General features: G+C 40.3%; 1 protein-coding gene across 1 annotated transcript in view; it reads left to right on the plus strand.

Annotated features, from left to right (window-relative positions):
* The window catches only part of SLC9A6 (solute carrier family 9 member A6), a 50,785-nt gene that overhangs the window by 20,130 nt on the left and 5,239 nt on the right, over positions 1–25,416 (plus strand). The window contains 10 exon segments of the mRNA XM_070784604.1: positions 2,071–2,176; positions 2,472–2,560; positions 4,861–4,974; positions 7,430–7,541; positions 8,750–8,903; positions 13,431–13,506; positions 13,508–13,521; positions 14,697–14,727; positions 16,957–17,036; positions 22,586–22,691. Of these exon segments, the coding sequence (XP_070640705.1) occupies positions 2,071–2,176; positions 2,472–2,560; positions 4,861–4,974; positions 7,430–7,541; positions 8,750–8,903; positions 13,431–13,506; positions 13,508–13,521; positions 14,697–14,727; positions 16,957–17,036; positions 22,586–22,691 (882 nt within the window).

Here is a 25,416-nt window from a genome sequence, read left to right on the forward strand (position 1 = left end):
TAATACTGTGTTCCGTGGTCTCACCTACTTCTGCAATTGACATCATGTTATAATTATTAACCTTATAAGCAAGTGCTTGGTTTGAATTAGGCAATCATCTTTACCAGTAAATAAATAAAAGAATTTCATTGCTTTGTGTAGGGCTTCATGCCCTTAAACACTCACTATGGAATTCTATTTAGACATAGTGACCTTTTGGGGGTGAATTTTAAGGGAGAAGGCAATGGCACCCCACTCTGTTACTCTTGCCTGGAAAATCCCATGGATGGAGGAGCCTGGTGGGCTCCAGTCCATGAGGTCGCTAAGAGTCGGGCACGACTGAGCGACTTCACTTTCACGCATTGGAGAAGGAAATGGCAACCCACTCTAGTATTCTTGCCTGGAGAATCCCAGGGACAGAGGAGCCTAGTGGGCTGCTGTCTATGGGGTCGCACAGAGTCGGACACAACTGAAGTGACTTAGCGGCAACAGCAGCAGCAGATTGAATTGATATAAAGGTAGATATTTTCCAAAGAGCCCCTTGGGTGTTCCATGTGGCTGTTCAGCCTGGCATCCTTTTGCTCTTCATTTAATAGGACGAATAGGAATGTATGATCTTGATACCAATTGAATAAAATAAAGTTCCCGGCTTAGGATAGATGGGAGTTCATCTTAGCTCTCACCGATTTTAACCTTATGCTCTCAAGTCCTACACATTACCACTAGTTTGCTTTTAGAAACATTGAGCCAGTCATTCTTGTATTCATTCAAAAATTTTTCTTTTTTTCTTAGTCATTGCAGTTTCACGTTCATAAGTTAAAATATAATAGAAAATGACAGTTTAATAAATGAATCTAAATCTTCTGTTATTGGATTCTTTAAGTGCAAGTATACCTAAACTTCTGGAACTTCAATTTTCTGTTTTATATCAAGCTTTTAATTCTTCAAAAAAATTTCTTGATTATCTGTTATATACCACATGCTATGCCCTGTGTATCACAGATAAACAAGGCCTCTTGTGGTGTCTGCCTTTTGGAACTCCTAATATAGAAGAATTGCTGGCACTGCACTCCATGGGACCTCAGTGTAGGAAGGTGGAGGGTGAGGAGAGCGTGGAAGATGAGTAGGATTTGATCTCTAAAGAGCTTCCAGCTCCAGAACTTTCAAGATACTTTCATAGAAAACAAATACTTTTCCAAGAATATATTCATTTTCTGTACTTAGTTTTGTTCTGGAAGAAGCTTGTCTTAGGGCTTTTTTTCAGGCACACTGAGCCTTAAAGGGACAGTGAAAACAGTTCTGAAGAAGGACCAGGCCAGCTAGTATCTCTTTCCTAGCCTAAGTTCCTTGAGGAACTTTATCATTGTGTTGTAGTACACATTTGTTGAAGGGAATGTAGACTCCAGGCTGAGATTTGCCACAGCTTGATACAGGCCCTTCCACTGGCAACTATCAAATACTTGTTATACTAGTATGAGTGAGTGACATGCCTCAGTTTCCTCATGGGATACTCTACATCACAGAGAGGATTAAACATCAAATCTCATGAAAATGACATTTTTACTAGGTATAAATTGCTATTATTATGGAAGCTGTCTTGCTTTGGGTCTCAAATTAATAGAGTTGGCATATTGTGTATCTGATCTGTCACTCCTGTCCTTTACTGTCATGTTTGTTCTTTACTTGGATTAGGAAGGCAACCCACTCCAGTATTCTTGCCTGGAAAATTCCATTGACAGGGGAGCCTGGTGGACTATAGTCCATGGGTCTCAGAAGAGTCAGACACAACTGAGTTACTGAGCACGCACACACACTGTTCCTTACTGCATGGTTTCTAACAAAGCATGTGATACCCATAAAACAATTGGATGGACTAAGCTGTAGAGCTTCCTCATGGAAGGGAGGACTGCTGACTCCTTAGTACAATGCTTGTGTTCAGAATTTCTTCACTTTGGTGCCTCCTTATTCTGTGACTTTTGTGTTAGAGACTAGAGAATCCTTCTGCTTTCAGGCTTGCCTTGCTTCAACTATTATTTTTTCTAGTAACACTTCTGTATTATGAGATCTTGTTATCAACCTTGACAGTCTTACGTGACAAAGTTCACCAAATTACGAGAGTTCCAGCTGTTGGAGACGGGCCTGTTCTTCTTGATGTCCTGGAGTACCTTCCTCTTAGCTGAAGCATGGGGTTTCACAGGTAGGTTACTTTCTCCTTTTAATTGTAAACCCTTATAGGGAGTGACTTAGCCAGTGATGTTTTTTCTATGTGTGGACCAACTCCTCTAGTGTTTGAGCACTCTTGTTAGGGTTGGCATTTATGCTATCATTTTAGAATGTAAAAGATTTTCAGTGGAAGCGGTTCCTCTCGACAAAGTAAGTCACAACTGAAAAATTTAACACTAAACATCTAATTTACTTCTATGAATAAGATCCTTAGTATAAAAGTTGGGAACACGCCTTTGATGTGAACTCGGAACTCATTGTCTTTATAGGTGTGGTTGCAGTGTTGTTTTGTGGCATCACACAGGCCCATTATACGTACAACAACTTGTCCACAGAGTCTCAGCATAGAACTAAACAGGTAAGAGAAACTATAGTTTGTCAATAAACTTTTTTTGCAGCAAAACAGTTTTTTTTTTACTTTAAAATAATCTTTGTTCTGTTCAAAGTGATGTCTGCTCACTTCAGTTCCTCTTCTGTTGGCTCCAGAAATAGATGAGACTGGCAGATTGAAGGGTGACAGCTTTTAGGGTAGAGATAGATCAGCAAAGTAGCCAGGGGCTGTTACTATTGTGATTCCAATGGTCAGTTAGCTTCTTTTCCTTGTTTTCCTCTAATAGCTTTTTTTCTTCTAGTTTTATTGAGCTATAATTGGCATACAGCACTGTCTTAAGTTTAAAGTGTACAGAGTAATGGTTTGATCTGTATACCTCATGAAATAGTGACCACATCATGTCGTATAGATACAAAATTAAAGAAATAGGAAAAGTTTTTTCTTGTGATGAGAACTCTTAGGATTTACTCTTAACAACTTTCATATATAACATATCACAGTGTTAATTATATTTATCATATTATGCATTACATCCCTAGTACTTGTTTATCTCATAACTGAAAGTTTGTACCTTTTTATTTCCTCTATCCAATTCCCCTCTCCCTACAACTTGCGTTTGGTAACCACACATCTGATGTCTTTTTTCTATGAGTTAGTTTATTTTTGAAGTATAATTGACCTATGACACTGTGTTGTATGTGTATGCTCAGTCACTTCAATCATGTCTGACTCTTTGTGACCCTGTAGACTGTAGCCCATCAGGCTCCTTTGTCCATGGGATTCTCTAGGAAAGAATACTGGAGTGTATTGCCATGCCCTCCTCTAGGGGATCTTCTTGAACCCACATCTCCTGTGGCTCCTGCATTGCTGGTGATCCTTTACCGCTGAGCCACTGGGGAGGCCTGTAACACTATGTTAGTTCCTCTTATACAGCATAGCAATTTGGTTTTTATGTACATTTCAAAATAATCACCATGATAAAAGATAATACCTTATTATTGACTATATTCCCCAAACTGTGCCTTTCATCCCATGACTCATTTATTTGGCAACTTAAAATTTGTACCTCTTAATCTCCATCACCTATTTCTTTTCTTCCCCCAACTCTATCCCCTCTGGCCACCATCTGTTTGTTCTCTGTATCTATAACTCTGTTTCTGTTTTTTATTCTTTGTTTTTAGAATTCACATATAAGTGAGGTCACATAGTATTTGTCTTTCTCTGACTTATTTCATTTAGCATAGTACCCACTAGGTCCATCCGTATTGTTGCAAATGGCAAATTTTAATTCCTTTTCACGGTTGAGTAATATTCCATTGTGTGTGTGTGTGTGTGTGTGTACACCACATCTTATCCATTCATTTATTAATAGGCAGTCAGGTTGCTTCTATATCTCGGCTGTTGTTAATAATGCTGCCGTGAACGTTGGGGTGCATATATTTGCTGATCTCTTAAGTTCAAATGCATTTCCCCCCCTTGCCATGTTTACTGTTTTTGATATCATATTTTACATCATTTTGTTTTATCTCTTATTGCAGATATAGATTATTTTACTACCTTTGTCTTTTAACCTTCCTACTAGCTTTATATATGGTTGATTTATTACCTTTACTGTTTATTTGCCTTTATAAATGAGATTTTTCCTTTTATAATTTTCATGCTTCTAGTTGTGGCCTTTTCATCACAGTGATGTAAACAGGTGGAGGTGGGCAGGTAGCAGGGCAGGGAACAGAGCACAGGACTATAATGTGCAAGCCCTCACTCTCTTAGTGAGGGCTGAGACCCATGTAAAAAGTGAAATCACATGGCAAGCTGGTGTGAGAGTTGTCATGAAGCACTCTGTACCAGGATAAAATGATTTGAACTGGGTCTTACAGCCTGTAAAGAGGGAAGTGTCTGGGACCTGCCATATTTAGGAATTAATTGAGTCAGGGTGTAGAAGTCGAGGGTGGCAGGGATACCACTTAGGGTCCATCCCCAGCAGTATCGATGGGAAGTGATGAAAGTTAGACTAACGCAGTGGCTGAGACAACCAAGAACATTCCAAAAAAAAAAATTGGCAGGGTTTGGAGGATGAGGGTGAGAATGACTGAATATGGGAATTGAAGAAGGGAAGTTGATTGGGCAAGTGAAGGGGAAACATTTATGGCTTTTTCTGTGGGACCAGAAATGTCATCTCTACATTTGCTTCCCTCTGAATTGCATGTTTTGGAGGATATACATGAACATTACATATTTGAAGTATCTGTTTCAATATCTTAGTAATACTCATGTTTTCAAATTAATGTAGATTTTTACTGGACTAACCTTTTGAAATTTCGTTTCAGTTGTTTGAGCTTCTCAATTTCTTGGCAGAGAATTTCATCTTCTCCTACATGGGACTGACACTGTTCACCTTCCAGAACCATGTCTTTAACCCAACATTTGTAGTAGGAGCATTTGTATCCTTTATTATGTATTCTGTTTTGGAAACTTCTTTTTAAATTGAGATTTGCACGTGTTTTCTTGGGGGTCGGATGATTGATAAGAATTGATAAGATTGATAAGAATTGATAAGGATACATATATTTTTAATATAAATAATATGTATAATAATATATATAATATTTTCCTCTGAGCGAAGTAAATAAGGATTTCAACTCTTTTATCTAGTCTATGCTATTTACGTTTTTGTTTATTGCACAAATAATACTGACAGATTGAAATGACAAGAAAAAGTCTCTTACCATTCTGCCAACTCCAAAAGATAAAACTGTTTGTCCTCTGTTACTGAAGGGAAGAAAGAGAGATTGGATGATGGAGAGCAGTTTGCAGTCTGTGCCACAGGGCAGTAGTTGAAAGATGATGAAAGATGGAAGGAGGCTTGCCCACTCTTTCCCTCTCCACCACCCTTCTTTTTCTCTTTCTCATTGAGTTTTTAAAACCTAGTTGAAAAGGAGACACTGATTACATGAAAGAGAGCAAGCAATAGTGCCAACTTCACAAGAAGGCAGGAAGAGATGGAGTCCAAAGCACATGGGGAGGGATGGGCCTCCAGAGGGAAGAAGCACAGTTCCGCCATTGTTCCAGGAGAAGGTAGAGTATGTAGAGATGAAGTATGTACATTTCCAAGATGGCATTTCTCTGATTACTTCTATTTTTATCTGAAAAGCAGGAGGTGAGATCATCTGCTGAAAGTGAGATAGGAGCAGGTGGCCTATCAGTTATCTATTATGTAACAAATTACCCTAAAATTTAGCAGCTTAAAACAACAAACATGTTATTTTGCAGTTTCTGAGAGTCTGGAATCCAGAAGCAACTTAACTGGCAGGTTAAGTTGGCAGGCTCCAGTATCCCTCATGAGGTTATAATCATGCTCTGGGCTGGGACTGTACTCTCTCAAGACTTGACTGGGGATGGAGGAGCCACCCCAAGCTCACTGACATGGCTGTTAGCTGGAGGCTTCAGTTCTTCTCCACATGGACCTCTCCATGGGGCAACTCACAACATAGCTTCCCCAGGGGAATAGAGTGAGATGAGAGAGCACCAAGATGGAGTGCAAAGGGCCTTTTATGACCTAGTCTTGGAGACAGTGTGCCATCTGCCTTCTGCTGTTTTCTGTTGATCACACATAAACCCTGGTAAAGTGTGAGCTGAGACTACACAAGGGTGTGAATACTAGGGAACCCTCTAGGAGGCTGGCTCCCATAGATGATAGGAGTTTTGAGGAAATAGTTGTTGCAGAGAGTAGAAAAGTGCATTGAGCAAAGAAATGCAGTAGAATCGCTGAGCGGTGTTAGGAACCCATTTGAGTTTGAGGAATAAATCTTAAAGTAGAGTCAGCCTGCCCTGTTGTATTACTTTATCCAGGACTATTTAGCTATAAGCATGGAGAAAACAGATAGCTGAGTCCATCTGAATTTGGAGTTTTGTCAAGTTGGTGCAGTGAAAACAGAGGGGAAAGGGATTGCTGAGTATTGGAAAGAGTTTTATTAAGATGCGTCTAGAAAAGGAAATGAAGAAGGGAGAGGACTGACTGATGGAAAAGCAGAGGGGTCTTTGGACTGGAGGTCCCAGTGAAATGGAAGAATTATCTGCAATAGATGGATGTGAAACATGGAAAGAGAAATTGTGGTCAGAGAGTGGGATGTTTGAATTAGTGATTTTCAAAAGAAGTAGTATTTTAAGAAACCACCTCAGAATGAAGATTCTGCCAAAAGAGATTGTTGGAAATATTTTCTTAGTTAAAACTCTAAGTAGGATCTGTGTTAGAAACTGAAGTATTACTGAAATACTATTCTACCGAGTCTTAGTCTTCTGAGAATGAACTTCAGGCAGAAACAGATAAAGCCTTATTCATAAGAGAAGAACCTTGACTTGAAGACTCCCATGAGATCAGTAACTTCATATCCTGCTAGTCTTTGAGAAATTTTTAAGCAGTCAAGTGGCTTGAATCCACAGTACTTACCCAGCACCAAGGCTAAATATTTTCTGTAGGTTTTTGAGTCTGTTAAGAGTTGAAATTCCTCAAAACAGAATCCTACCATGGAAATTGACTCTTAGCAGGAGATACTTGTTCTCCTTCTGGCTGTATTTGTTAGGATATAGGTTTGGTTTCATGTGGCAATTACCAAAGTTAACCAAAGTTTAAAAAAGATAGAAATGTATTTCTCTCTCATGTAAAAGTCTGAACTGGTGTAGCAGGCTCTGCTCCACAAAGTCACCAGGGACCCGCACAGCCTTGTAACCATCCTTAGGGAGTTGTCCTTGTTCTTAGGGACCCAGGTGGCTCCCCCCTCAATCGTTAGCCATAATAGCAAAATCCTAGAAATAGTACAAAAGTCCAGTGATAGGAATGCATGGTCTAAATAACGTTAACAATAAAAAGAATTATCCTTAACCTATTAATAATTTTAGATTGCTATTTTCTTGGGAAGAGCTGCCAATATTTACCCCTTGTCCCTCTTACTTAATTTGGGTAGAAGAAGTAAGATTGGATCAAATTTTCAACACATGATGATGTTTGCTGGTAAGTTTTAACTCTCTATTTCTTGCCTCCTCCAGTAAACAACTCACCGTGCATATACCAGTCTGATTTTAGATGGAAATAATACGCCAATAATATATTCAGTGCAGTTCAGTTGCTCAGTTGTGTCTGACTCTTTGCGACCCCATGAATCACAGCACGCCAGGCCTCCCTGTCCATCACCAACTCCTGGAGTTCACCCAAACTCATGTCCATAGAGTCGGCGATACCATCCATCCATCTCATCCTCTGTCGTCCCCTTCTCCTCCTGCCCCCAGTCCCTCCCAGCATCAGAGTCTTTTCCAATGACTCTTTGCATGAGGTGGCCAAAGTATTGGAGTTTCAGCTTTAGCATCAGCCCTTCCAAAGATAATATATTAGACTCCCTTAAACATTGAAATCACAGCCTCCAATAAAACATCCTTTTTAAAAGTGTCCCATTCCTTTCTGTGGGAGTTTTCTCATGTTCTGGTTCCAAATTCCCAGTTCAGAACTATGTTAAGTGTAGTGGAGGAGGTAAAGATGAACACATTTTCACACAAAAAGCTGTATGTGCATGTTTATGGCAGTTCTCTTCATAATTGCCAAAACCTGGATACAGCCCAATTGTCTGTCTTCCAGTGAGTGAGGGAGTATGCAAAATAATGGCACCTCCATGCCATGGAATATTCCTCAGTGCTAAAAAGAACAAACCAGTGATACATAGAACATATATGGACCTCAGAGGCATTGTGCTGAGCGAAAGAAGCCAGGCTCAAATGGTTTCATTCTGTATGTTCCATTTACATGACATCCTCAAAAAGACAAAAACCCAGCAATGCAGAGAAAATCAATAGTTACCAAGAGTGTGGTAAGATTATGAGAAGTTAGACCAAAAAGAAGGTAGCACAAAGGAATTTGGGAGAGGGGTGATGAAACCACTGTGTCTCGGTTGTGGTAGTGGTCACACACCTCTATACATTTGTCAAAACTTACGGAACTGTACACCCGAAAGAGTGAACTTTAGTGTAAGTACATTTTACAATAGAGTTTAAAAAATTATTAAATGATCAATGCTTGTGAGTATCATCTACTAATTCTTTTTGTATTTGGTTGTATATACCTACGTATGTTGAAATATGTGTTTGTTCATGCTATTCTAAGGTCTCAGAATGTACCTTATGTCTTTGAATTTATGAAGTTCATGTTGTCCTCCTCCTATTCCCTTGTAGGCCTTCGTGGCGCGATGGCGTTTGCCTTGGCCATTCGAGATACGGCCACTTATGCCCGGCAGATGATGTTCAGCACCACACTTCTGATTGTGTTTTTTACTGTGTGGGTATTTGGTGGTGGCACCACTGCCATGCTGTCATGTTTGCATATAAGGTATGTATTGATTGGGGACCTCATTTTAGTATTAAAATGTAATTTGTGTTATTTTTCTTTTAACCATGAGAGAATTTTAAGCTTAGATAAGTCCCTAATATTTCATTTCTTCCTTATAATAAGTATATAACATGTAGCACAGAAAAAATGGAAAATATGCAAAGGAAGGATAAAAACTATTGTTAACACTTGGAGGGATGTCTTTCCAGACCTCTTGCTCTGCTCCATGTATTTTTTTTAACAAAAAGAGGCAACACTGTAGGTACTCTTATAAACTGATTTTTAAATATAATATAGCATAGACATTTATGTTAGTAAATATCATTATTTTAATGGCTGCTTATATTGTAATTTATTAACCAAATCTCTACCATTGGACTTTTGTGTTGTTTTTAGGTTTTTGTTATTACGGCTGAGAATTTTGCTCTTACTATGATTAACAGTGTGAGTGTTTGGAAATGCATATACCAATGTGCACTTGGCTATTTCCTTAGGATGCATTCCTAGAAGTCGAATTGCTTGGTCAAGGGATATGCATATATTTAAGGCTTATTATTCTTATCTCCAAACTGGATAAAAAATTTTCTTGTATCTGCAGCATATGAGACAGTCCAATTTATCCCAGCCCAAATCAATAACTAGATATTATCATTCTTTCTTATCTTCATGATCAGCACTGTTTCTGACCTGACAATCCAAGGCCAAGGTTGTAAGATCTTAGTCTTGAATGCACACTAGTTACTGTATTCAGTTGGAAAAAGCTCTGTTGTATCTCAGGAGTTCTGCATTTGTTTCCATGGGTACAGCAGTCTATAGTTAAAGCCATTGTAGGTTTTACTTCTGTGTTTGCTGTAACTTCATAGATCTTGAGAGCTACTGAGCTTCCAGAATGTGTAAGGTTCATTAGAGAAAATAGTATTTCTTTCACATCTTACAGAGTCCATTCTCCATTTTATGCCTTTCTTTTAATACTCTAAATAGCAACCAGCCCTAAATCAGACTTTGAATATTGTTATGATTGTCTTTCTCTTTACTGTTCTAATCCTTTTATTACAATTCCTGTGCTGTTATTGTGGATAATTAAAAATACATCAAAATAATGTTCTTGTAACCCTGATTATTACTTTAGGGAGGACCTGGCATTTGTTGAACACCTTCTATGTGCTGGGCATTGTGCTAAGTGCATTTGATATATTTATCTAATCACAATCACTCCATTTTACAAGTGGGGAAATAGAGGCTTTAAAAGTTTCTAGTTGTTCAAGCTCATAAATACCATTAATGGTGGACAGAGGAGCCTCCAATCTCACTTGATTTGTCCTAGACCTCTGTATCAAGAAATGAGGATGGTCCATTTTGGAAGGATTAAACTCCTTTTTTTTCCTCAAGAGTTTTAAAACAAACGTTCTTCCTTATTCTACTAAGGAAAACAAAGCCAAAGCTAAATGTAAGATAATTTAGGAAAAATAACACTCTTAAGTGGAATCTCAGTGTTTAGGTAGAATCAGTTCTCTTCCCTCATTGCCTTTCACACGTACTAAACCAAATACCCATGTTTACCCCACCCCCCAGAAAAAGCTCCCCCAAAACCTACCTACTCACATAAAGCTGAATCCACCTCACCAGCTTTGCAAGCTCTTTGGCCCCATCTTGCCTGTCCTGTTTGGCATTCAGTTGTATACATTATCATACAGTCTTAGGTTAACTATTATTAATGTTGTTGTTTGGGGGTTTTTTGGCCTCTTTGCAGAGACTGGAATTTAAATTTCTCTTACCTCCCCCCAAATTTGTTGAGTATAATTGTGAGAATACTAAAAAGTCCTTCAGTTTTAACATATATGCAGGATTAGGCTTGACTTTGAGTTCTTGCCCCTTTGTTTAGTAATTCTGTGATCCTGAGCAAGTTCTTTAACCTTTCTAAGCCTCAGCTTCCCCATTGGTAACATGTGTGACAGTACTTTCCTCCAGGGTTGTTGTAAGGATTCCTGAGCTCATGTCTGTAAAGCTCTTAGTACAATACTTCAAATGTGTCTTTTATTCATTTATTCAATGAATACTAACTTAGCACCAGCCATGTTCCCAGTGCTGTTTTAAGGTGAAATTTAGTGGCCGTCAACTGGCAGCAGTTCCCCACAGGGGCATTTGGCAGTGCCTGGAAACATTTCTGATTGTCACAGTCAAAGAGAGGGGGCTGCTACTGGCATCTTGTTGGTAGAAGCCAAGGATACTGCTGAACATCCCACGAGTACACAGAGCAGCCCCCACAACAAAGAGTAATCTGAGCCAAAATGTTGGTACTGCAAAGGTTAAGAGACCCTGATCTGGAGAGGTACAGTGGTAGTAACAAGATAGAAAAGGTCTCTGGTCTCATAAAGTCTGTACTGTAGTGGGAGAAGACAGATAGTAAACTGGCAAGTAAGTAAATGAAGATGACTATTTTAGATGATGTTAAATGCTCTGATGGCAAACAAGGTGCTATGATAGTAGGTGGGCATAGAGTGCATTTTATCGATGGAGCTCAAGAAAGGTGTCTCTGAGGTTACATTGGAGCTTAGGATACCTGAATGACAAGATAATGCCAGTTAAGCAGTGAGCAGGAAGAAGAGTGGTCCAGGCAGAGGGGAGAGCAAGTACAAAGGTTCTGAGGCAGGAACAAACAGCCTGTTGAATGAAAAGGAAAAAAGCCCACCTAGCTGGAATATAGTAACCAAAAGGCAGGTAGGAAACAAGGTGGGCAAGATCCTTTAGGGGCAGAGCTTGACAAATGTGTCCTGTCAGGGGCCAGAGAATAATATTTTAGGCTTTGAAGGCCATATGGTCTCTGTCTCAACTACTCAACTCCAGCATGAAAGCCCCATAGACAATACATGAATCAGTTGCCATGGCCATGCTCCCACAAGACTTTATTCACAAAAGCAGGAGGTGCACCAACTTGGCGTGGTCGGTGGAGCCCTGCTATTGGTTCTAGTAGGACACAGTAAGGAGTTTGGATTTTAAAATCCACTCGGAACTTCCCTGGTGGTCCAGTGGTAAAGAATCCGCCTGCCAATGCAGGAGACAGGGGTTCGATCCCTGGTCTGACAAGATTCCACATGCGTTGGAGCAGCTAAGCCTGTGCACCACAGCTACTGAGCCTGGATGCCCTAGAGCCTGTGCTCCACAACAAGAAAAACCACAGCATGAGAAGCCCATATACCGCAACTTGAGAGTAGCCCCCACTCGCCACAACTAGAGAAAACCCTCACGCAGCAACGAAGACCCAGTGTAGCCATTAAAAAGAAAATGTAGTATAAATAAAACAAGAATGTCTTAAAAATAAACTTTCTGTTTAAAAATAAATAAAATCCAGTTGCTGTCTTGTAGGATTTCACAGCAAGAACGTGATGTCATCTGTCCTGTTGTGTGGACAGTGGCTCCTCAGTGAGTGAGAGCCAGCCAGCTCTTCCTCTGTCCTTTTGCGTAGTTTGTGACAGTCACCTTTGGCTCCTTGTTGTGTACCACACATAGTTTGCACTTCCCCGTCTCTGAGCCTTTGCTCACATTGTTGGCTCTGCCTGGATTGCTCTTCCACTCCCAGGAAACGACATAGCTCAAACACCGCCTCCTTTCACCCTCTTCTTTTCTCTCAGAACCACTCTTCTGTCTGCTTACTGTAGAGTACGTCTGTTATAGCACTGTTTTCAGTCAGCCTTGTAATGATGATGTTATTATAAGAGTTACCATTTAGCAAGTGTTAATGATGAAGGACAGGGAAGTCTGGCCTGCTGCAGTCCACAGGGTCAGAAAGAGTCGGACACAACTGAGCGACTGAACAACAACAATGATGTATCACTGTTTTAAAATCTTTAGACACATTTTCTTGTTTAGTTCTTGCAGCAACTCTGCATGGGGGCCATCACCCCCATTTCTCAGGTGATAGAACTGTGGTTCATAGGGCCGCATGACTTGACTAAGTTCAAACAGCTAGAAAGGAGCTGAGGTCAGATTGGAACCCAGCTCTTCTGGACTGCAGAGCCCTTGGGGATTGCGCTGTAGTTATGTCTGTCTTTCCCACCAGTCTGTGAACTCCTGGAGGGCAGGGCTGTGTGTAAATCGTGTCTATGCCCTATGCTTAGCACAGTGCCTGGCAGGTGGTAACTGCTCTGATAAATGTTTATTACGTTAACTTGGCCTCCAACACTCTTGCATCTGAGAATTAAACTTGTGTTGTCAAGACCACTAGATGTCACTTGAGATACACAAATGTGGTTAGAGTTTAATATGGCGAAGGAGGTATTAAATAGCTTCTGGCCATCTTAACAAAGAAGAAACGAGCATTTCTTGGAATTCTGAATCTAGTTATGACCATCTGTTTTTCAAGTATTTGGCCCTGATTCTCTTGCCTTCCAGATAAGGTCGTGCATCATTTTCCTCCCTTTGGTGTTACTAGGCTGCTCCTGCTGCAGCTTCTCACACTGCTATTTTTTTCTGTGTTGTCTGTAGTAGTGGCCTTAATCGATAAACATTTGAGCACCTATTGTGTGTCAGGTACTGTGCTAGACTCTGGGGATACAGAGATGAATTGGGACATGACCTTTACCCTCAAGGAGCTCACAGTCTTATCTGGGGAGACGGACAGGTAAATAACTATACTCTACTATACTAAGTATTATAATAAAAGAATTAGAAAGTACTGTAAAAGCCCAGAGGAAAAATGATCCTGACTGAAGGGGTCATAGAATGGTTCCTTTGGAACTCAAAAAAGGAGAACAAAATAAGGGACAATACAGTTCAAATAGAGGGACCAGCACAAGCACAGACATGGAAGCTCAGGAGAGGACAGGGTCTGGGGCAAGGAGCAGTCGGGTCTCACTACCAGCAGGTGTTTGGGCGAGGGTGAGGGGAAAACTGGGCCAGAGTGGCAGGGGTGGCTAATTTGAAGAGTCTTGAATGCCACACAAAGGACTTTAGACCTGACCCTCTGAGTTACAAGCTGGTCTCAGAGACTTTTGTAAAGGTAGTAAGCCAGTGAGCTCTCTGCTTGAGATGGCTAACTCTCAGGGAGAGCCTGGCAGCAGGGGACCCTTACAGCCAGTTGCTCCAGATGCTGTGAGTCAGAATGAGGTCCCAGCTTGAGCAGTTGAAATGGAAAGGAGAGAGGATCTGAGAGACAGTTTAGAGGGAGAATGAACAGAGGTGGTGAGTGCTCAGATTGAGGAGATAGAGGAGTCAAAGAGAGCTTCTCATAATGAAGCTGTTCCCTGAGATATTGAAAGCAGATAAAAAAGAGTCATGAAGAACCAAGGCTAATAGCTATCCATTCACCTATGGAAAAACACCCTGGAATTGGACCTTCTCTTCAGTCATCATAACAGAATGTTGCCAGGAGAGCTGAGAGGTCTGAAAACATGCAGCTTCCTCTCGGAACTGCAATGGGCCAACCTTGTTTGTGGAACTGCCCTAGAGTTCTTATTCGGCCACTGGGCAGCACTGCTTGCCCTGACTCCTGCTTATTGTGGACTTGGTTACAAAAGAAAAAGTTATTTTTTCTGAAACTGGTAAGTGGGATTGGCTTGCGGGAAGAGAAGGTTAGTAGACCCTGCTTACCTTAGGAGTCAAGCTGTTGCTAAGGAAAGTGGCAGGAGCCAAAAGTCTACAGCAGCAGCCATTGAGAAGCACAAAAATATTAGTCATTTCATAGCTTCTGTGTTGAGAAAAATAGTTGCCTAAGAGTACTCATATGTGAATAGGGCTTTTTTTTTTTTTTTTTTTTTTTCTTCAAGATCTCATTTGCCTTTTGTGTTTTTCTTTTAGGGTTGGTGTTGATTCAGACCAAGAACACTTGGTAAATATGCATTTGTGTTGTCCTGGCATTTCTGTCAAATGTGTGGTTGCTTGGAAAGAAAACAAGTCTACGTAGACTTCATGCCACTGTTATTTAGATTCTGTACTATTTGCATCAGCTTTTAACTGACATCATATCATTCCTGGCTTTTCTCACTGCTCGATAGAGACAAAACTGAATTTTAGGCCGCGTGTGGTTATCAAGGGTGACAGCTCCCCTATCTGTGGGCAAGGCTGGGCTTTGGCCACAGACAAGAGCAGTCCCTTAAGCACTCCTGGGTTTTCAAGTGACTGTTCTGGCACGGGGAGCCTTTTTCCATTTTGGTTTCCGCATGAAGTCTTGTCTCTGATGTAAGCCCCACTCCAGCTGCTTTTCCTGTGCAACTTTCAAATTGGATGACCAGCAGCTGCCCTTGAGAACTGCCTGGAAGCCTTGGGCTCTTCAGCCAGGCTTCCCTGCCTGTTCAGGAGAATGTGCTTTCTTACCCTCTGCCTCAGCCCTGCCCATGTTTCCTTGCTTACACTCATGTGTCACTTTCTCTGTTGTTTCCTTGAAACAGAACTTGGTAGACTAGTGCATTGTAACTCCGTGCTTTCTCTAGACTGACCACCTTTTCCTGGTATTTTTCTTCCACCTTTTAATGCTTTCTGAGCACAGCTGAATAGGTGCCTCTGCCCTAGACATGAGATGGGAAATAACAGAAATGAGGTTTTTGAAAATGGAAAGCATCTCTTTAAAAACAATAGTTCTTTTTCTTGTCTGAAACAGGCCCTGGTCTACTTGTCTTCAGAGTGTAATTAAAAAAATTTTTTTTGTCAGATTCATTTCCTGAATGCTAATTTTGCTAGCTATCGAGTGATGAGTTTGTATGTGACCTAGGACGCACCTGCCTCTTTTGTGATCAGAACCTTAAAGTATAATTTCATGGGTTTGAAATAATTGTACAAACCAGGCTGGATGAGTTCCCATGATGCTGAGTTCCTGGGGTAGTTTCCAAAGGGTAATAGCCCCTCAGTGCCTCCACCCCCATGTCGAAAAAAGAGTAGTGATCAGACAGCTCCCCAGACCAATGCTTGATCACCATCTGTGTATGCCTCTACCTGTTATGTCCCCTCTGTCACCACAGAGGACAAATGGAAATGGAGTGACAGGGAAAGAGCCAGGTAGGTGAGTACCAACTGTGACATCCAGAAAAAAATGTCATTTTTACTTTGCCCTCAAAACTGTGGATGCCTTGGCTCAGTATATTGTTTACTCAATATTTCAAGTGTCCACTGGGAAGCACAGAGGAAGATTTTAGTAACTATGGAACATGTAGGGGTTAGGTTTACAGGTGTTCGTGTGGTGAGGGGATCGTGAGATTTGTAGATTTGTTGCTCTTCTAAAAAGTGGAGCTATACAAACTAATGCCTCCTGATGTGAAAGTAAACACTGTAAGCCTGTTCAGTGTTCTCAGACATTTTGTATTTTGATACCTACTGAGAGGAAGATTCACTTATTTTGAGGATCAGGAAAAACAGGAACAAAACAGGAACCAAACCCAGAATCTAAACTGTACTCTTTGAAAATCTTGGAAACAGAACATTCATGCTGGAAAGAGCTTTTGAGTAAGGTTCGCATTGTATTCATGAAAAAACTCAGGCTGGGAGGGGAAGGGACTTGCCCAACTAGTTCACATCAGAGCCGAGATGAACCAGATGGCCTCACAGCGCCACTGCTGACTGCTCCGTGTTACACATGGGGATGCAGTTTATGTTTTGGAGGGAGCTGTTTTTGAAGAGATCCGCTTGCTGTGTTAGTTTTCCCTCCTACCCAGCCTGGCTTACCATGGAATTTCCCTACTTACTTAAATTTTGCTAATGTTCTAACAACATAATAGCATCTTTGAAAATGCCAGTTAGTTTTGAGACCCATGACAACTCCCAAAGATCAGAATGTTTATGGGATGTTTTCCGCTTAAGGTGCAGTTCACATTGTGGGTGTAAAGCTTTCAGATTTAGGGGGTGGATTATCCCACATTAATTTTGCTAAATGCCAGTCGACTCATAAATCAGGAAGCAGCCTGAGTAATAGAAGTGTTCAGAAAAATACTTCAGTTTCTTATTCCTAAGCTGCAATATACAAGCTCTTAAATTAGGCTATATTTGTAATTCTACAAAGCAATGACTCTTAAATGAATGTGTTTTTTGTCTTTATGTATATATTGACTTACTTATTGTCTGTTTGCAGGGTATTCCTGAAAGTGAAAGAAGAACTACCAAAGCAGAGAGCGCGTGGCTCTTCCGGATGTGGTATAACTTTGATCACAAGTATCCTTAATTGAGAAAAAAACAGTATGGATATGAATGATTACAATTTAATGGAACAACTGTTTTGACTACTCTCTTCCTGAACTGGAATATAAAACATACCTTTGGTCTTCCTTTTCCCCTTCAGTGTAGTGGAGAAGGTTATCCACACACATGGATGAATTCCTCTGAAAACCCGTGAAGCCAGTAGGGACTCAAGAGCCTTTATGATAGACTTGCTTTGATATATAGGTTTATTTATGGAGTAAACTTTAATATTTATTGTCTTTTAGCTAATTGAGTGAATGCCGCAAAAGGAATTTGTTGGTGTTTGTCAGTGTGCTTGCTAGGGTAAAAGAGGAAAGGCAGGCTTAGGAAGAAGCATGGGAATGAGAAACTCAGCAATGCTAGATACCGCAGTGATCATTGATGTCTTTTCTCTGACCTTTCCAAAGACTGGAGGATTCTCCTCTCCATTCAGAATGCCAGTGCTTCATTATTTACCAGATTTCTTTCTTGTCCTATTGTAACAGTCTTCTTCATAGCTATACTTTAAGTCAGGTTATATATAATAACCTGTTTAAATCATGCTTTTAAAAAATTTTTTTAAAGGATACTTTTTATATGAACTATTTTTGAAGTCTTTATTACATTTGTTACAGTACTGCTTCTGTTTCTGGTTTTTTGGCCAAGAGACATGTGGGATCTTAGCTCCTGGACCAGAGCAAACCCAACCCCCCTGCATTGGAAGGCAAAGTCTTAATCACTGGCCCACCAGGGAAGTCCCTAAATCATGCCTTTTAAAAAATTGTATCACTCACTATTTATTAAAATTAATTTCTTATTTGAAAATTGAACTAGATAAAGGGATTATGGAGTTCTTTCTGGCTGAGACTTTAAGTGAATCAGAACCTAGTTTATGTTCTGTTGAAGTGACTTTGGGACAGCTATGTAAAATCCTTTTTCCTTGCTTTTGACTTTCTGATCAAAACCTTCTATGTTTAAGAAAAATGCACTTGACACTTATCATTAGAAGCTACTACTTACTATATTCTGTTTGCTAGATTTTTACATTCACTTTCTGGAAGGATTCTAATATATCGAAACACGAATGAATGCGTATCTATGGTATTGTTCAGTTGCTAACTTGTGTTCAACTCTTTGCTACCCCATGGACTACAGAACGCCAGGCTTCCCTGTCCTTCACTATCTCCTGGAGTTTACTTAAACTCATGTCCATTGAGTCGGTGTTGCTATCTAACCATCTCATCCACTGCTGCCCCCTTCTCCTTTTGCCTTCAACTTTTCCTAGCATCAGGGTCTTTTCCAGTGAGTCAGTACTTCGCATCAGGTGGCCAAAGTATTGGAGCTTCAGCTTCAGCATCAGTCCTTCCAATGAATATTCAGGACTGATTTCCTTTAAGATTGACTGGTTTGATTTCCTTGCTGTCCAAGGGACTCTCAAGATTCTTCTCCAGCACCACAATTTGAAAGCATCAATTCTTTGGTGCTCAGCCTTCTTTATGATCCAACTCTCACATCTGTACACGACTACTGGAAAAACAATAGCTTTGACTATTTGGACCATTGTCAGCAGAGTGATGTCTTTGCTTTTTTATTATGCTGTCTAGGTTTGTCATAGATTTCCTTCCAAGGAGCAAGCATCTTTTAATTTAATGGCTGCAGTCACCATCCACAGTGATTTTGGATCCTCCAAAAAAATCTGTCACTGCTTCTACTTTTTCCCTTCTATTTGCCATGAAGTGATGGGACTAGAGTTCAGATCATGAACTCCTTATTGCAAAATTCAGATTTAAATGGAAGAAAGTAAGGAAAACCACTAGGCCATTCAGGTATGACTTAAATCAAATCCCTTACGATTATATAGTGGAAATGACAAATAGATTCAAGGGCTTAGATCTGATAGACAGAGTACCTGAAGAACTATGGATGGAGGTTCATGACTTTGTACAGGAGGCAGTGATCAAGACCATCCCCAAGAAAAAGAAATGCAAAAAGGCAAAATGGTTGTCTGAGGAGGCCTTACAAATAGCTGAGAAAAGAACAGAAGCTAAAGGCAAAGGAGAAAAGGAAAGATATACCCATCTGAATGCAGAGTTCCAAAGAATAGCAAGGAGAGATAAGAAATCCTTCCTCAGTGATCAATGCAAAGAAATAGAGGCAAATAATAGAATAGGAAAGACTAGAGATCTCTTCAAGAAAATTAGAGATACTGAGGGAACACTTCATGCAAAGATGGACACAGTAAAGGACAGAAATGGTATGGGCCTAACAGAAACAGAAGTGACTAAGAAGAGGTGGCAAGAATACACAGAAGAACTATACAAAAAAAGATCTTAATGACACAGATAATCATGATGGTGTGATCACCAACCTAGAGCCAGACTTCCTGGAATGCCAAGTTGTGTGGGGCTTAGGAAGCATCACTATGAACAAAGCTAGTGGAGGTGATGGAATTCCAGTTGAGCTCTTTCAAATCCTGAAAGATGATGCTGTGAAACTGCTGCACTCAATATGCCAGCAAATTTGCAAAACTCAGCAGTGGCCACAGGACTGGAAAGGTCACTTTTCATTCCAATCCCAAAGAAAAGCAATGCCAAAGAATGTTCAAACTACCACACAATTGCACTCATCTCACACACTAGCAAAATAATGCTCAAAATTCTCCAAGCCAGGCTTCAGCAATCCATGAACGGTGAACTTCCAGATATTCAAGGTGGTTTTAGAATAGGCAGAGGAACCAGAGATCAAATTGCCAACATCTGCTGGATCATGGAAAAAGCAAGAGAGTTCCAGAAAAACATCTACTTCTGCTTTATTGACTATGCCAAAGCCTTTGACTGTGTGGATCACAATAAACTGTGGAAAATTCTGAAAGAGATGGGAGTACCAGACCACCTGATCTGCCTCCTGAGAAATCTGTATGCAGGTCAGGAAGCAACAGTTAGAACTGGACATGGAACAACAGACTGGTTCCAAATTGGGAAAGGAGTACGTCAAAGCTGTTTTATTTAACTTATATGCAGAGTACATCATGCAAAATGCCGGACTTGATGAAACACAAGCTGGAATCAAGATTGCCAAGAGAAATATCAATAACTTCAGATACGTAGATGACACCAGTCTTATGGCAGAAAGCGAAGAACTAAAGAGTCTCTTGGTGAAAATGAAAGGAAAGAGGAGAGTGAAAAAGCTGGCTTAAAACCTAACATTCCAAAAGCGAAGATCATGGCATCTGGTCCCATCACTTCATGGCAAATAGATGGGGAAACAGTGGAAACAGTGACAGACTTTTATTTTCTTGAGCTCCAAAATCACTGCAGATGGTGACTGCAGCCATGAAATTAAAAGACGCTTGCCTCTTGGAAGAAAAGCAATGACCAACCTAGACAGCATATTAAAAAGCAGAGACGTTACTTTGCCAACAAAGGTCCATCTAGTTAAAGTTATGGTTTTTCCAGTAGTCATGTATGGATGTGAGATTTAGACCATAAAGAAATCTGAGTGCCGAAGAATTGATGCTTTTGAACTGTGGTGTTGGAGAAGACTCTTGAGAATCCCTTGGACTGCAAGGAAATCAAACCAGTCAATGATAAAGGGAATTAGTCCTGAATATTCACTGGAAGGACTGATGTTGAAGCTGAAGCTCCAATACTTTTACCACCTGATGGGAAATACTGACTCATTGGAAAAGACCCTGATGCTGGGAAAGATTGAAGGCAGGAGAGAAGGGGGTGACAGGGGAAGAGATGGTTGGATGGCATCTCCAACTCGATGAACATGAGTTTGAGCAAGCTCTGGGAGTTGGTGATGGACAGGGAAGCCTGCAATGCTGCAGTCCTTGGGGTCACAAAGAGTTGGACCCAACTGAGCGAGTGAACTGAACTGATAGTGGCTGGACCTTCCCAATGCAATGTTAAATATAAGTGATGACAGTGGGCATTCTTGTCTTATTCCTGACCTCAAGGGATATTTTTCAATATTTCACCATTAAGTATGATATTAGCTATAAGTTTTTGAGATATCTGTGATCAATTTAAGAAAATTCTCTTTTTTTCTAGTTTGCTGAGAGTTCTTATCATAAATAGGTATTGAGTATTATCAGACCCTTTTCCTGCATCAATTGAAATGATCACGTGTTTATTTTTTTCTCTGTTAGTGTTTTATCTTGCTGATTTTCATCAATTGAATGTTAAGCCAATCTTAGTTTGGTGGAACAAATCCCATTTGATCATGATATGTTATTCATTGTGTGACACTGGATTTAGTTGCTCATATTTTGTGTCTATTTTCATGAGAAGTATTGGCTTGTGATTTTTTTTCTTGTAATATCCTTATCATGTTTCTATAATAAGACTGTGCTAATTTTATAAAACAAGTAGGGAAGACTTTTTCTCTTTTTCTGTTTTGTGGAGGACTTTATGTAAGCTTGGTGTTGCTTCTTAAGTGCCAGGAAGATTTTAACCAGTGAAGCTTTCTGGGCCTGGAGCTTTTTGTATGAGCAATGTTTTAGTTTGTTTGATAGATACTGGACCATTCAGATTTTTTGGTCAATATTTGATAAGTTTTAGTTTGTAGGGAATTTGTTCTTGTAGAGTTAAACACCAAGACTTATTAGCCTCAGTACTAAGTACCCTGTTAAGTACCACTGAACTAAGATGTGGTAGTTTCTGTACTTGATGCACTAGTACAATTCATCATTCCAGATTTTCAGTGATTTTTGTGTGGCAAGATGTTTTATGAACTATATAAGTGTGTTTATACAAAGTACTTTAACCTTAGAGTTTATGGGAATTTATGTAAATTTCTTTCATTTTTAATTGAGAACAACCTTAGGTTGTAATTTTAGAAAGTAGGGAATATGTATATGTGTCTTTCTCCCTTTCTCTGCTTTTTCTTGTGATTCTCTCTTTTTTCCTTTCAAGTATCAAATATATTATTGCATCTGTTTTTATTTTTGGAGAATAGATGAATGCTAAAATGAGAGTCTGTGACAGAGGAACTCATGATGCATAATTTTTAAAAATATTTTTAGAATTGCATTTCCTCTGATACTGAAGTTTCAACTCATTGAAGAGGCCAGCTGAATCCATAGTAAATAATGAAAACCATTTTTTATTACTATATTCTACTACTGAAATGTTTAATCGCTTTTCAGGCTCTTTAGTATTCTTTCTTCTGTATCTCCTTCGGTGCTAAATCGAGTGTGATTTTGCCTTTAGTAAAATCATAAAGGCAATATGATGTAGTGGTCAAAAGGTCATAGGATCTGGAATCAGACTGATCTGGGTTTGAGTATTGGTCCTCCATTTACTTGTGTGACTTTAGGCAGATCGTTGACTTCTGTGAGCCTGAGTTTCCATATTTGTAAAACAGAGATAATATTACAAAATTTTAAAATGTTGCTATCTCACTGACATAACAGGGTCATGAAGTGGGACATTTGCTATCTGAAGTGGTTGGTACACTGTGACAGTGATTGTAATCAAGCAGAGTGTTGTTTTTAAATTGATAAAGAAAGGAACACAGCTCTTCCTTAACCAGCACAGCTATCTGAAGCCTCTGTTGACGCATAGCGGGCCTCCTCTTACCACCACCCTGCCTGCCTGCTGTGGCCCCATTGCAAGATGCCTGACCAGTCCCCAGGCCTATGAGGTAAGTTGGTTTCATCCAGAACCTCAGTTCTTCATTAAGTTAAATTTAAATGTATCTGCTCTATGGATGGGTGACTGCTGTTTTTGTTTTGTTTTGTTTTGCTTTGCTTGCTTTTATGATATAAAAGCCACAAGCAGGAATATAAACATATGTTGCTCAGCTAGAAAGTGCACTGAAATCTCTAAATTTATTATATATATAATAATTTTTATATAAATTGTATATGGAATAGATATAATTTATCTCTAAATTTATTATAATTCACAGTGTTTGAAACATCATTTGAAAACAGATATGGAATAGCATCTTGCTATCAGTAATTTTAGTAAAAAAAATTCTATTTCTGTGCTGGTTTTCAATTTCAGAGAAGGCAATGGCAACCCACTCCAGTATACTCTTGCCTGGAAAGTCCCATGGGTGGAGGAGCCTGGTAGGCTGCAGTCCATGGGGTCGCTAAGAGTCGGACACAACTGAGCGACTTCATTTTCACTTTTCACTTTACTGCATTGGAGAAGGAAATGGCAACCCACTCCAGTGTTCTTGCCTGGAGAATCAATTATTTGCAGCATGTGGTCTGAACTCAATACTAACTTTATATATTTTAATCTATAAATTTGGATCATCACAGTCATGATGAGAGGATTACTAAAACATTTTTTGATGCTCCTAAAGTGCAGCAGATGGTCTTTTATTTCATATATAAGGGCAAGTTTATCTACCTGTATTGTATATCTCATGGGAGGCATCAACATACCTAGATATAATCTAAATTCCATATTTTTCCTTAACTGCCAATGTAAGATTGGTAATTTAGCAGGTACTGCAACAAAGAAAGAAATGACAAATGCTAAGCAGTTTTTATTTTAAAATATGAGCATTTAGTTTTTTTCAAGTTTTTTGTTAAAAACTTTACTTCTAACCCAATCCTTCAAAAATAATCTGTGACATCAAATAAAGTCCCCATGTTAACAAAACCTGTCAGTTTTGACTACTCTGATGTAACACCTTGAGAGGCAAGGGTGTGGTAAAACAGTGTAGATGTGTGTGCACATGCACACCCACACACACATACACACTTCCTTATGACCTCCTCTGTGGTGTTTTAGCGTAGGTCTCATGGAGAATGGACAGGGAAGGGGAGCCTTAGCTGGGGTGGCACCTGGGTCAGGGAGGAGTACCCTGCAGCACTATGTTATGTTGAGTCCATACACTGACTGCTGGTGGGTGGGGGGCACACCCCATGTTGTCTTGTCCCTCCCTCCCACTTTACCCAGGCTCCCGTATCAAGCACAGTGCCCATTCCCTCTTTACCCTGTTAGCCCACATGGCTGTCTGCTGAGGGGTCAGCCAGCTTTGTCAGCTAAGTCAGTGAGGCCTGGCTGTTGGATTCCAGAGACCTACTCACCATCATGAAAAGCCAGAAGAGCTGCACAATGCCTGTGTGTTCTGTGGAATATAGCAGAATACAACATTGTTCTATTTGCTTCCTTGGGCTGTCATAACAGAGTACCCCAAACTTAACAGCAGAAATTTACTGTCTCACAGTCTGGAGGCTGGAAGTCTGAGGTCCAGGTGCCAGCAGGGTTGGGTCCTAAGGGCTCTGAGAGAGAGTCTATTCCAGACCTCTCTCTAGCTTCTAGCGGTTTGCAGGCCATCTTTGGCATTCCTTGGCTTGAAGATGCATCACCGTGATCTCTGTCTTCATCTTCACCTGGCATTTTCCCTGTGTGTGTGTGTGTGTGTGTGTGTGTGTGTGTGTGCACGTGCAGGTCTGTGTCTCCAAATTTCCCCTTTTTATAAGGACACCCTCCAGCCATACTTGATCAGGGCCCACACTAAAGACCTCATCTTAACATGATCCCTTAAAAGTCTGTACTTCCAGATAAGGTCACTTTCACAGATACTGGGAGTTAGGATTTCATATTTCTAGGGGATGAGGGGGATGCAGTGTAACCCAGAACAACCATAAAACTTCATTTCTAATTTAATTTTTTGTTATGCTGACTCCTTATTAAATTACAAAAGTAGCATACTTACAGGAGAAGGCAATGGCACCCCACTCCAGTACTGTTGCCTGGAAAATCCCATGGATGGAGGAGCCTGGTAGGCTGCAGTCCATGGGGTCGCTAAGAGTCAGACACGACTGAGTGACTTCACTTTCACTTTCCACTTTCATGCATTGGAGAAGGAAATGGCAACCCACTCCAGTGTTCTTGCCTGGAGAATCCCAGGGACGGGGGAGCCTGGTGGGTGCCGTCTATGGGGTTGCACAGAGTCGGACACGACTGAAGCGACTTAGCAGCAGCAGCAGCAGCATACTTACAGCCAGATATTCAAACAGTATAGAATGTACAAAGTGATAAATGAAAGTCACTCTCTTTCTCCCACCACATCCCCTAGAGACAGTCTTTTTAAGAGTTTATTGTGGATAGTCCCAGATATATTTTATCTATACAAACTTCTATGTGTGTATATAACTGTCTGTTATTGTTTTTTTACAATGGGATTGTTGCAGGAAGGCGGACCCCTTCCAGGGCCCGAAACTGGGCTCTTGTCTAACACTCGGAAATGAACTGTCCGAGGAGACACATGTGCTGACAAAGCAAGAGATTTTATTGGGAAAGGGCACCCGGGTGGAGAGCAGTAGGGTAAGGGAACCCAGGAGAACTGCTCTGCTGTGTGGCTTGCAGTCTCGGGTTTTATGGTGATGGGATTAGTTTCCGGG

This window comes from Bos indicus, chromosome X, assembly GCF_029378745.1.
Source record: "Bos indicus isolate NIAB-ARS_2022 breed Sahiwal x Tharparkar chromosome X, NIAB-ARS_B.indTharparkar_mat_pri_1.0, whole genome shotgun sequence".
NCBI classification, from domain to species: Eukaryota; Metazoa; Chordata; class Mammalia; order Artiodactyla; family Bovidae; genus Bos; species Bos indicus.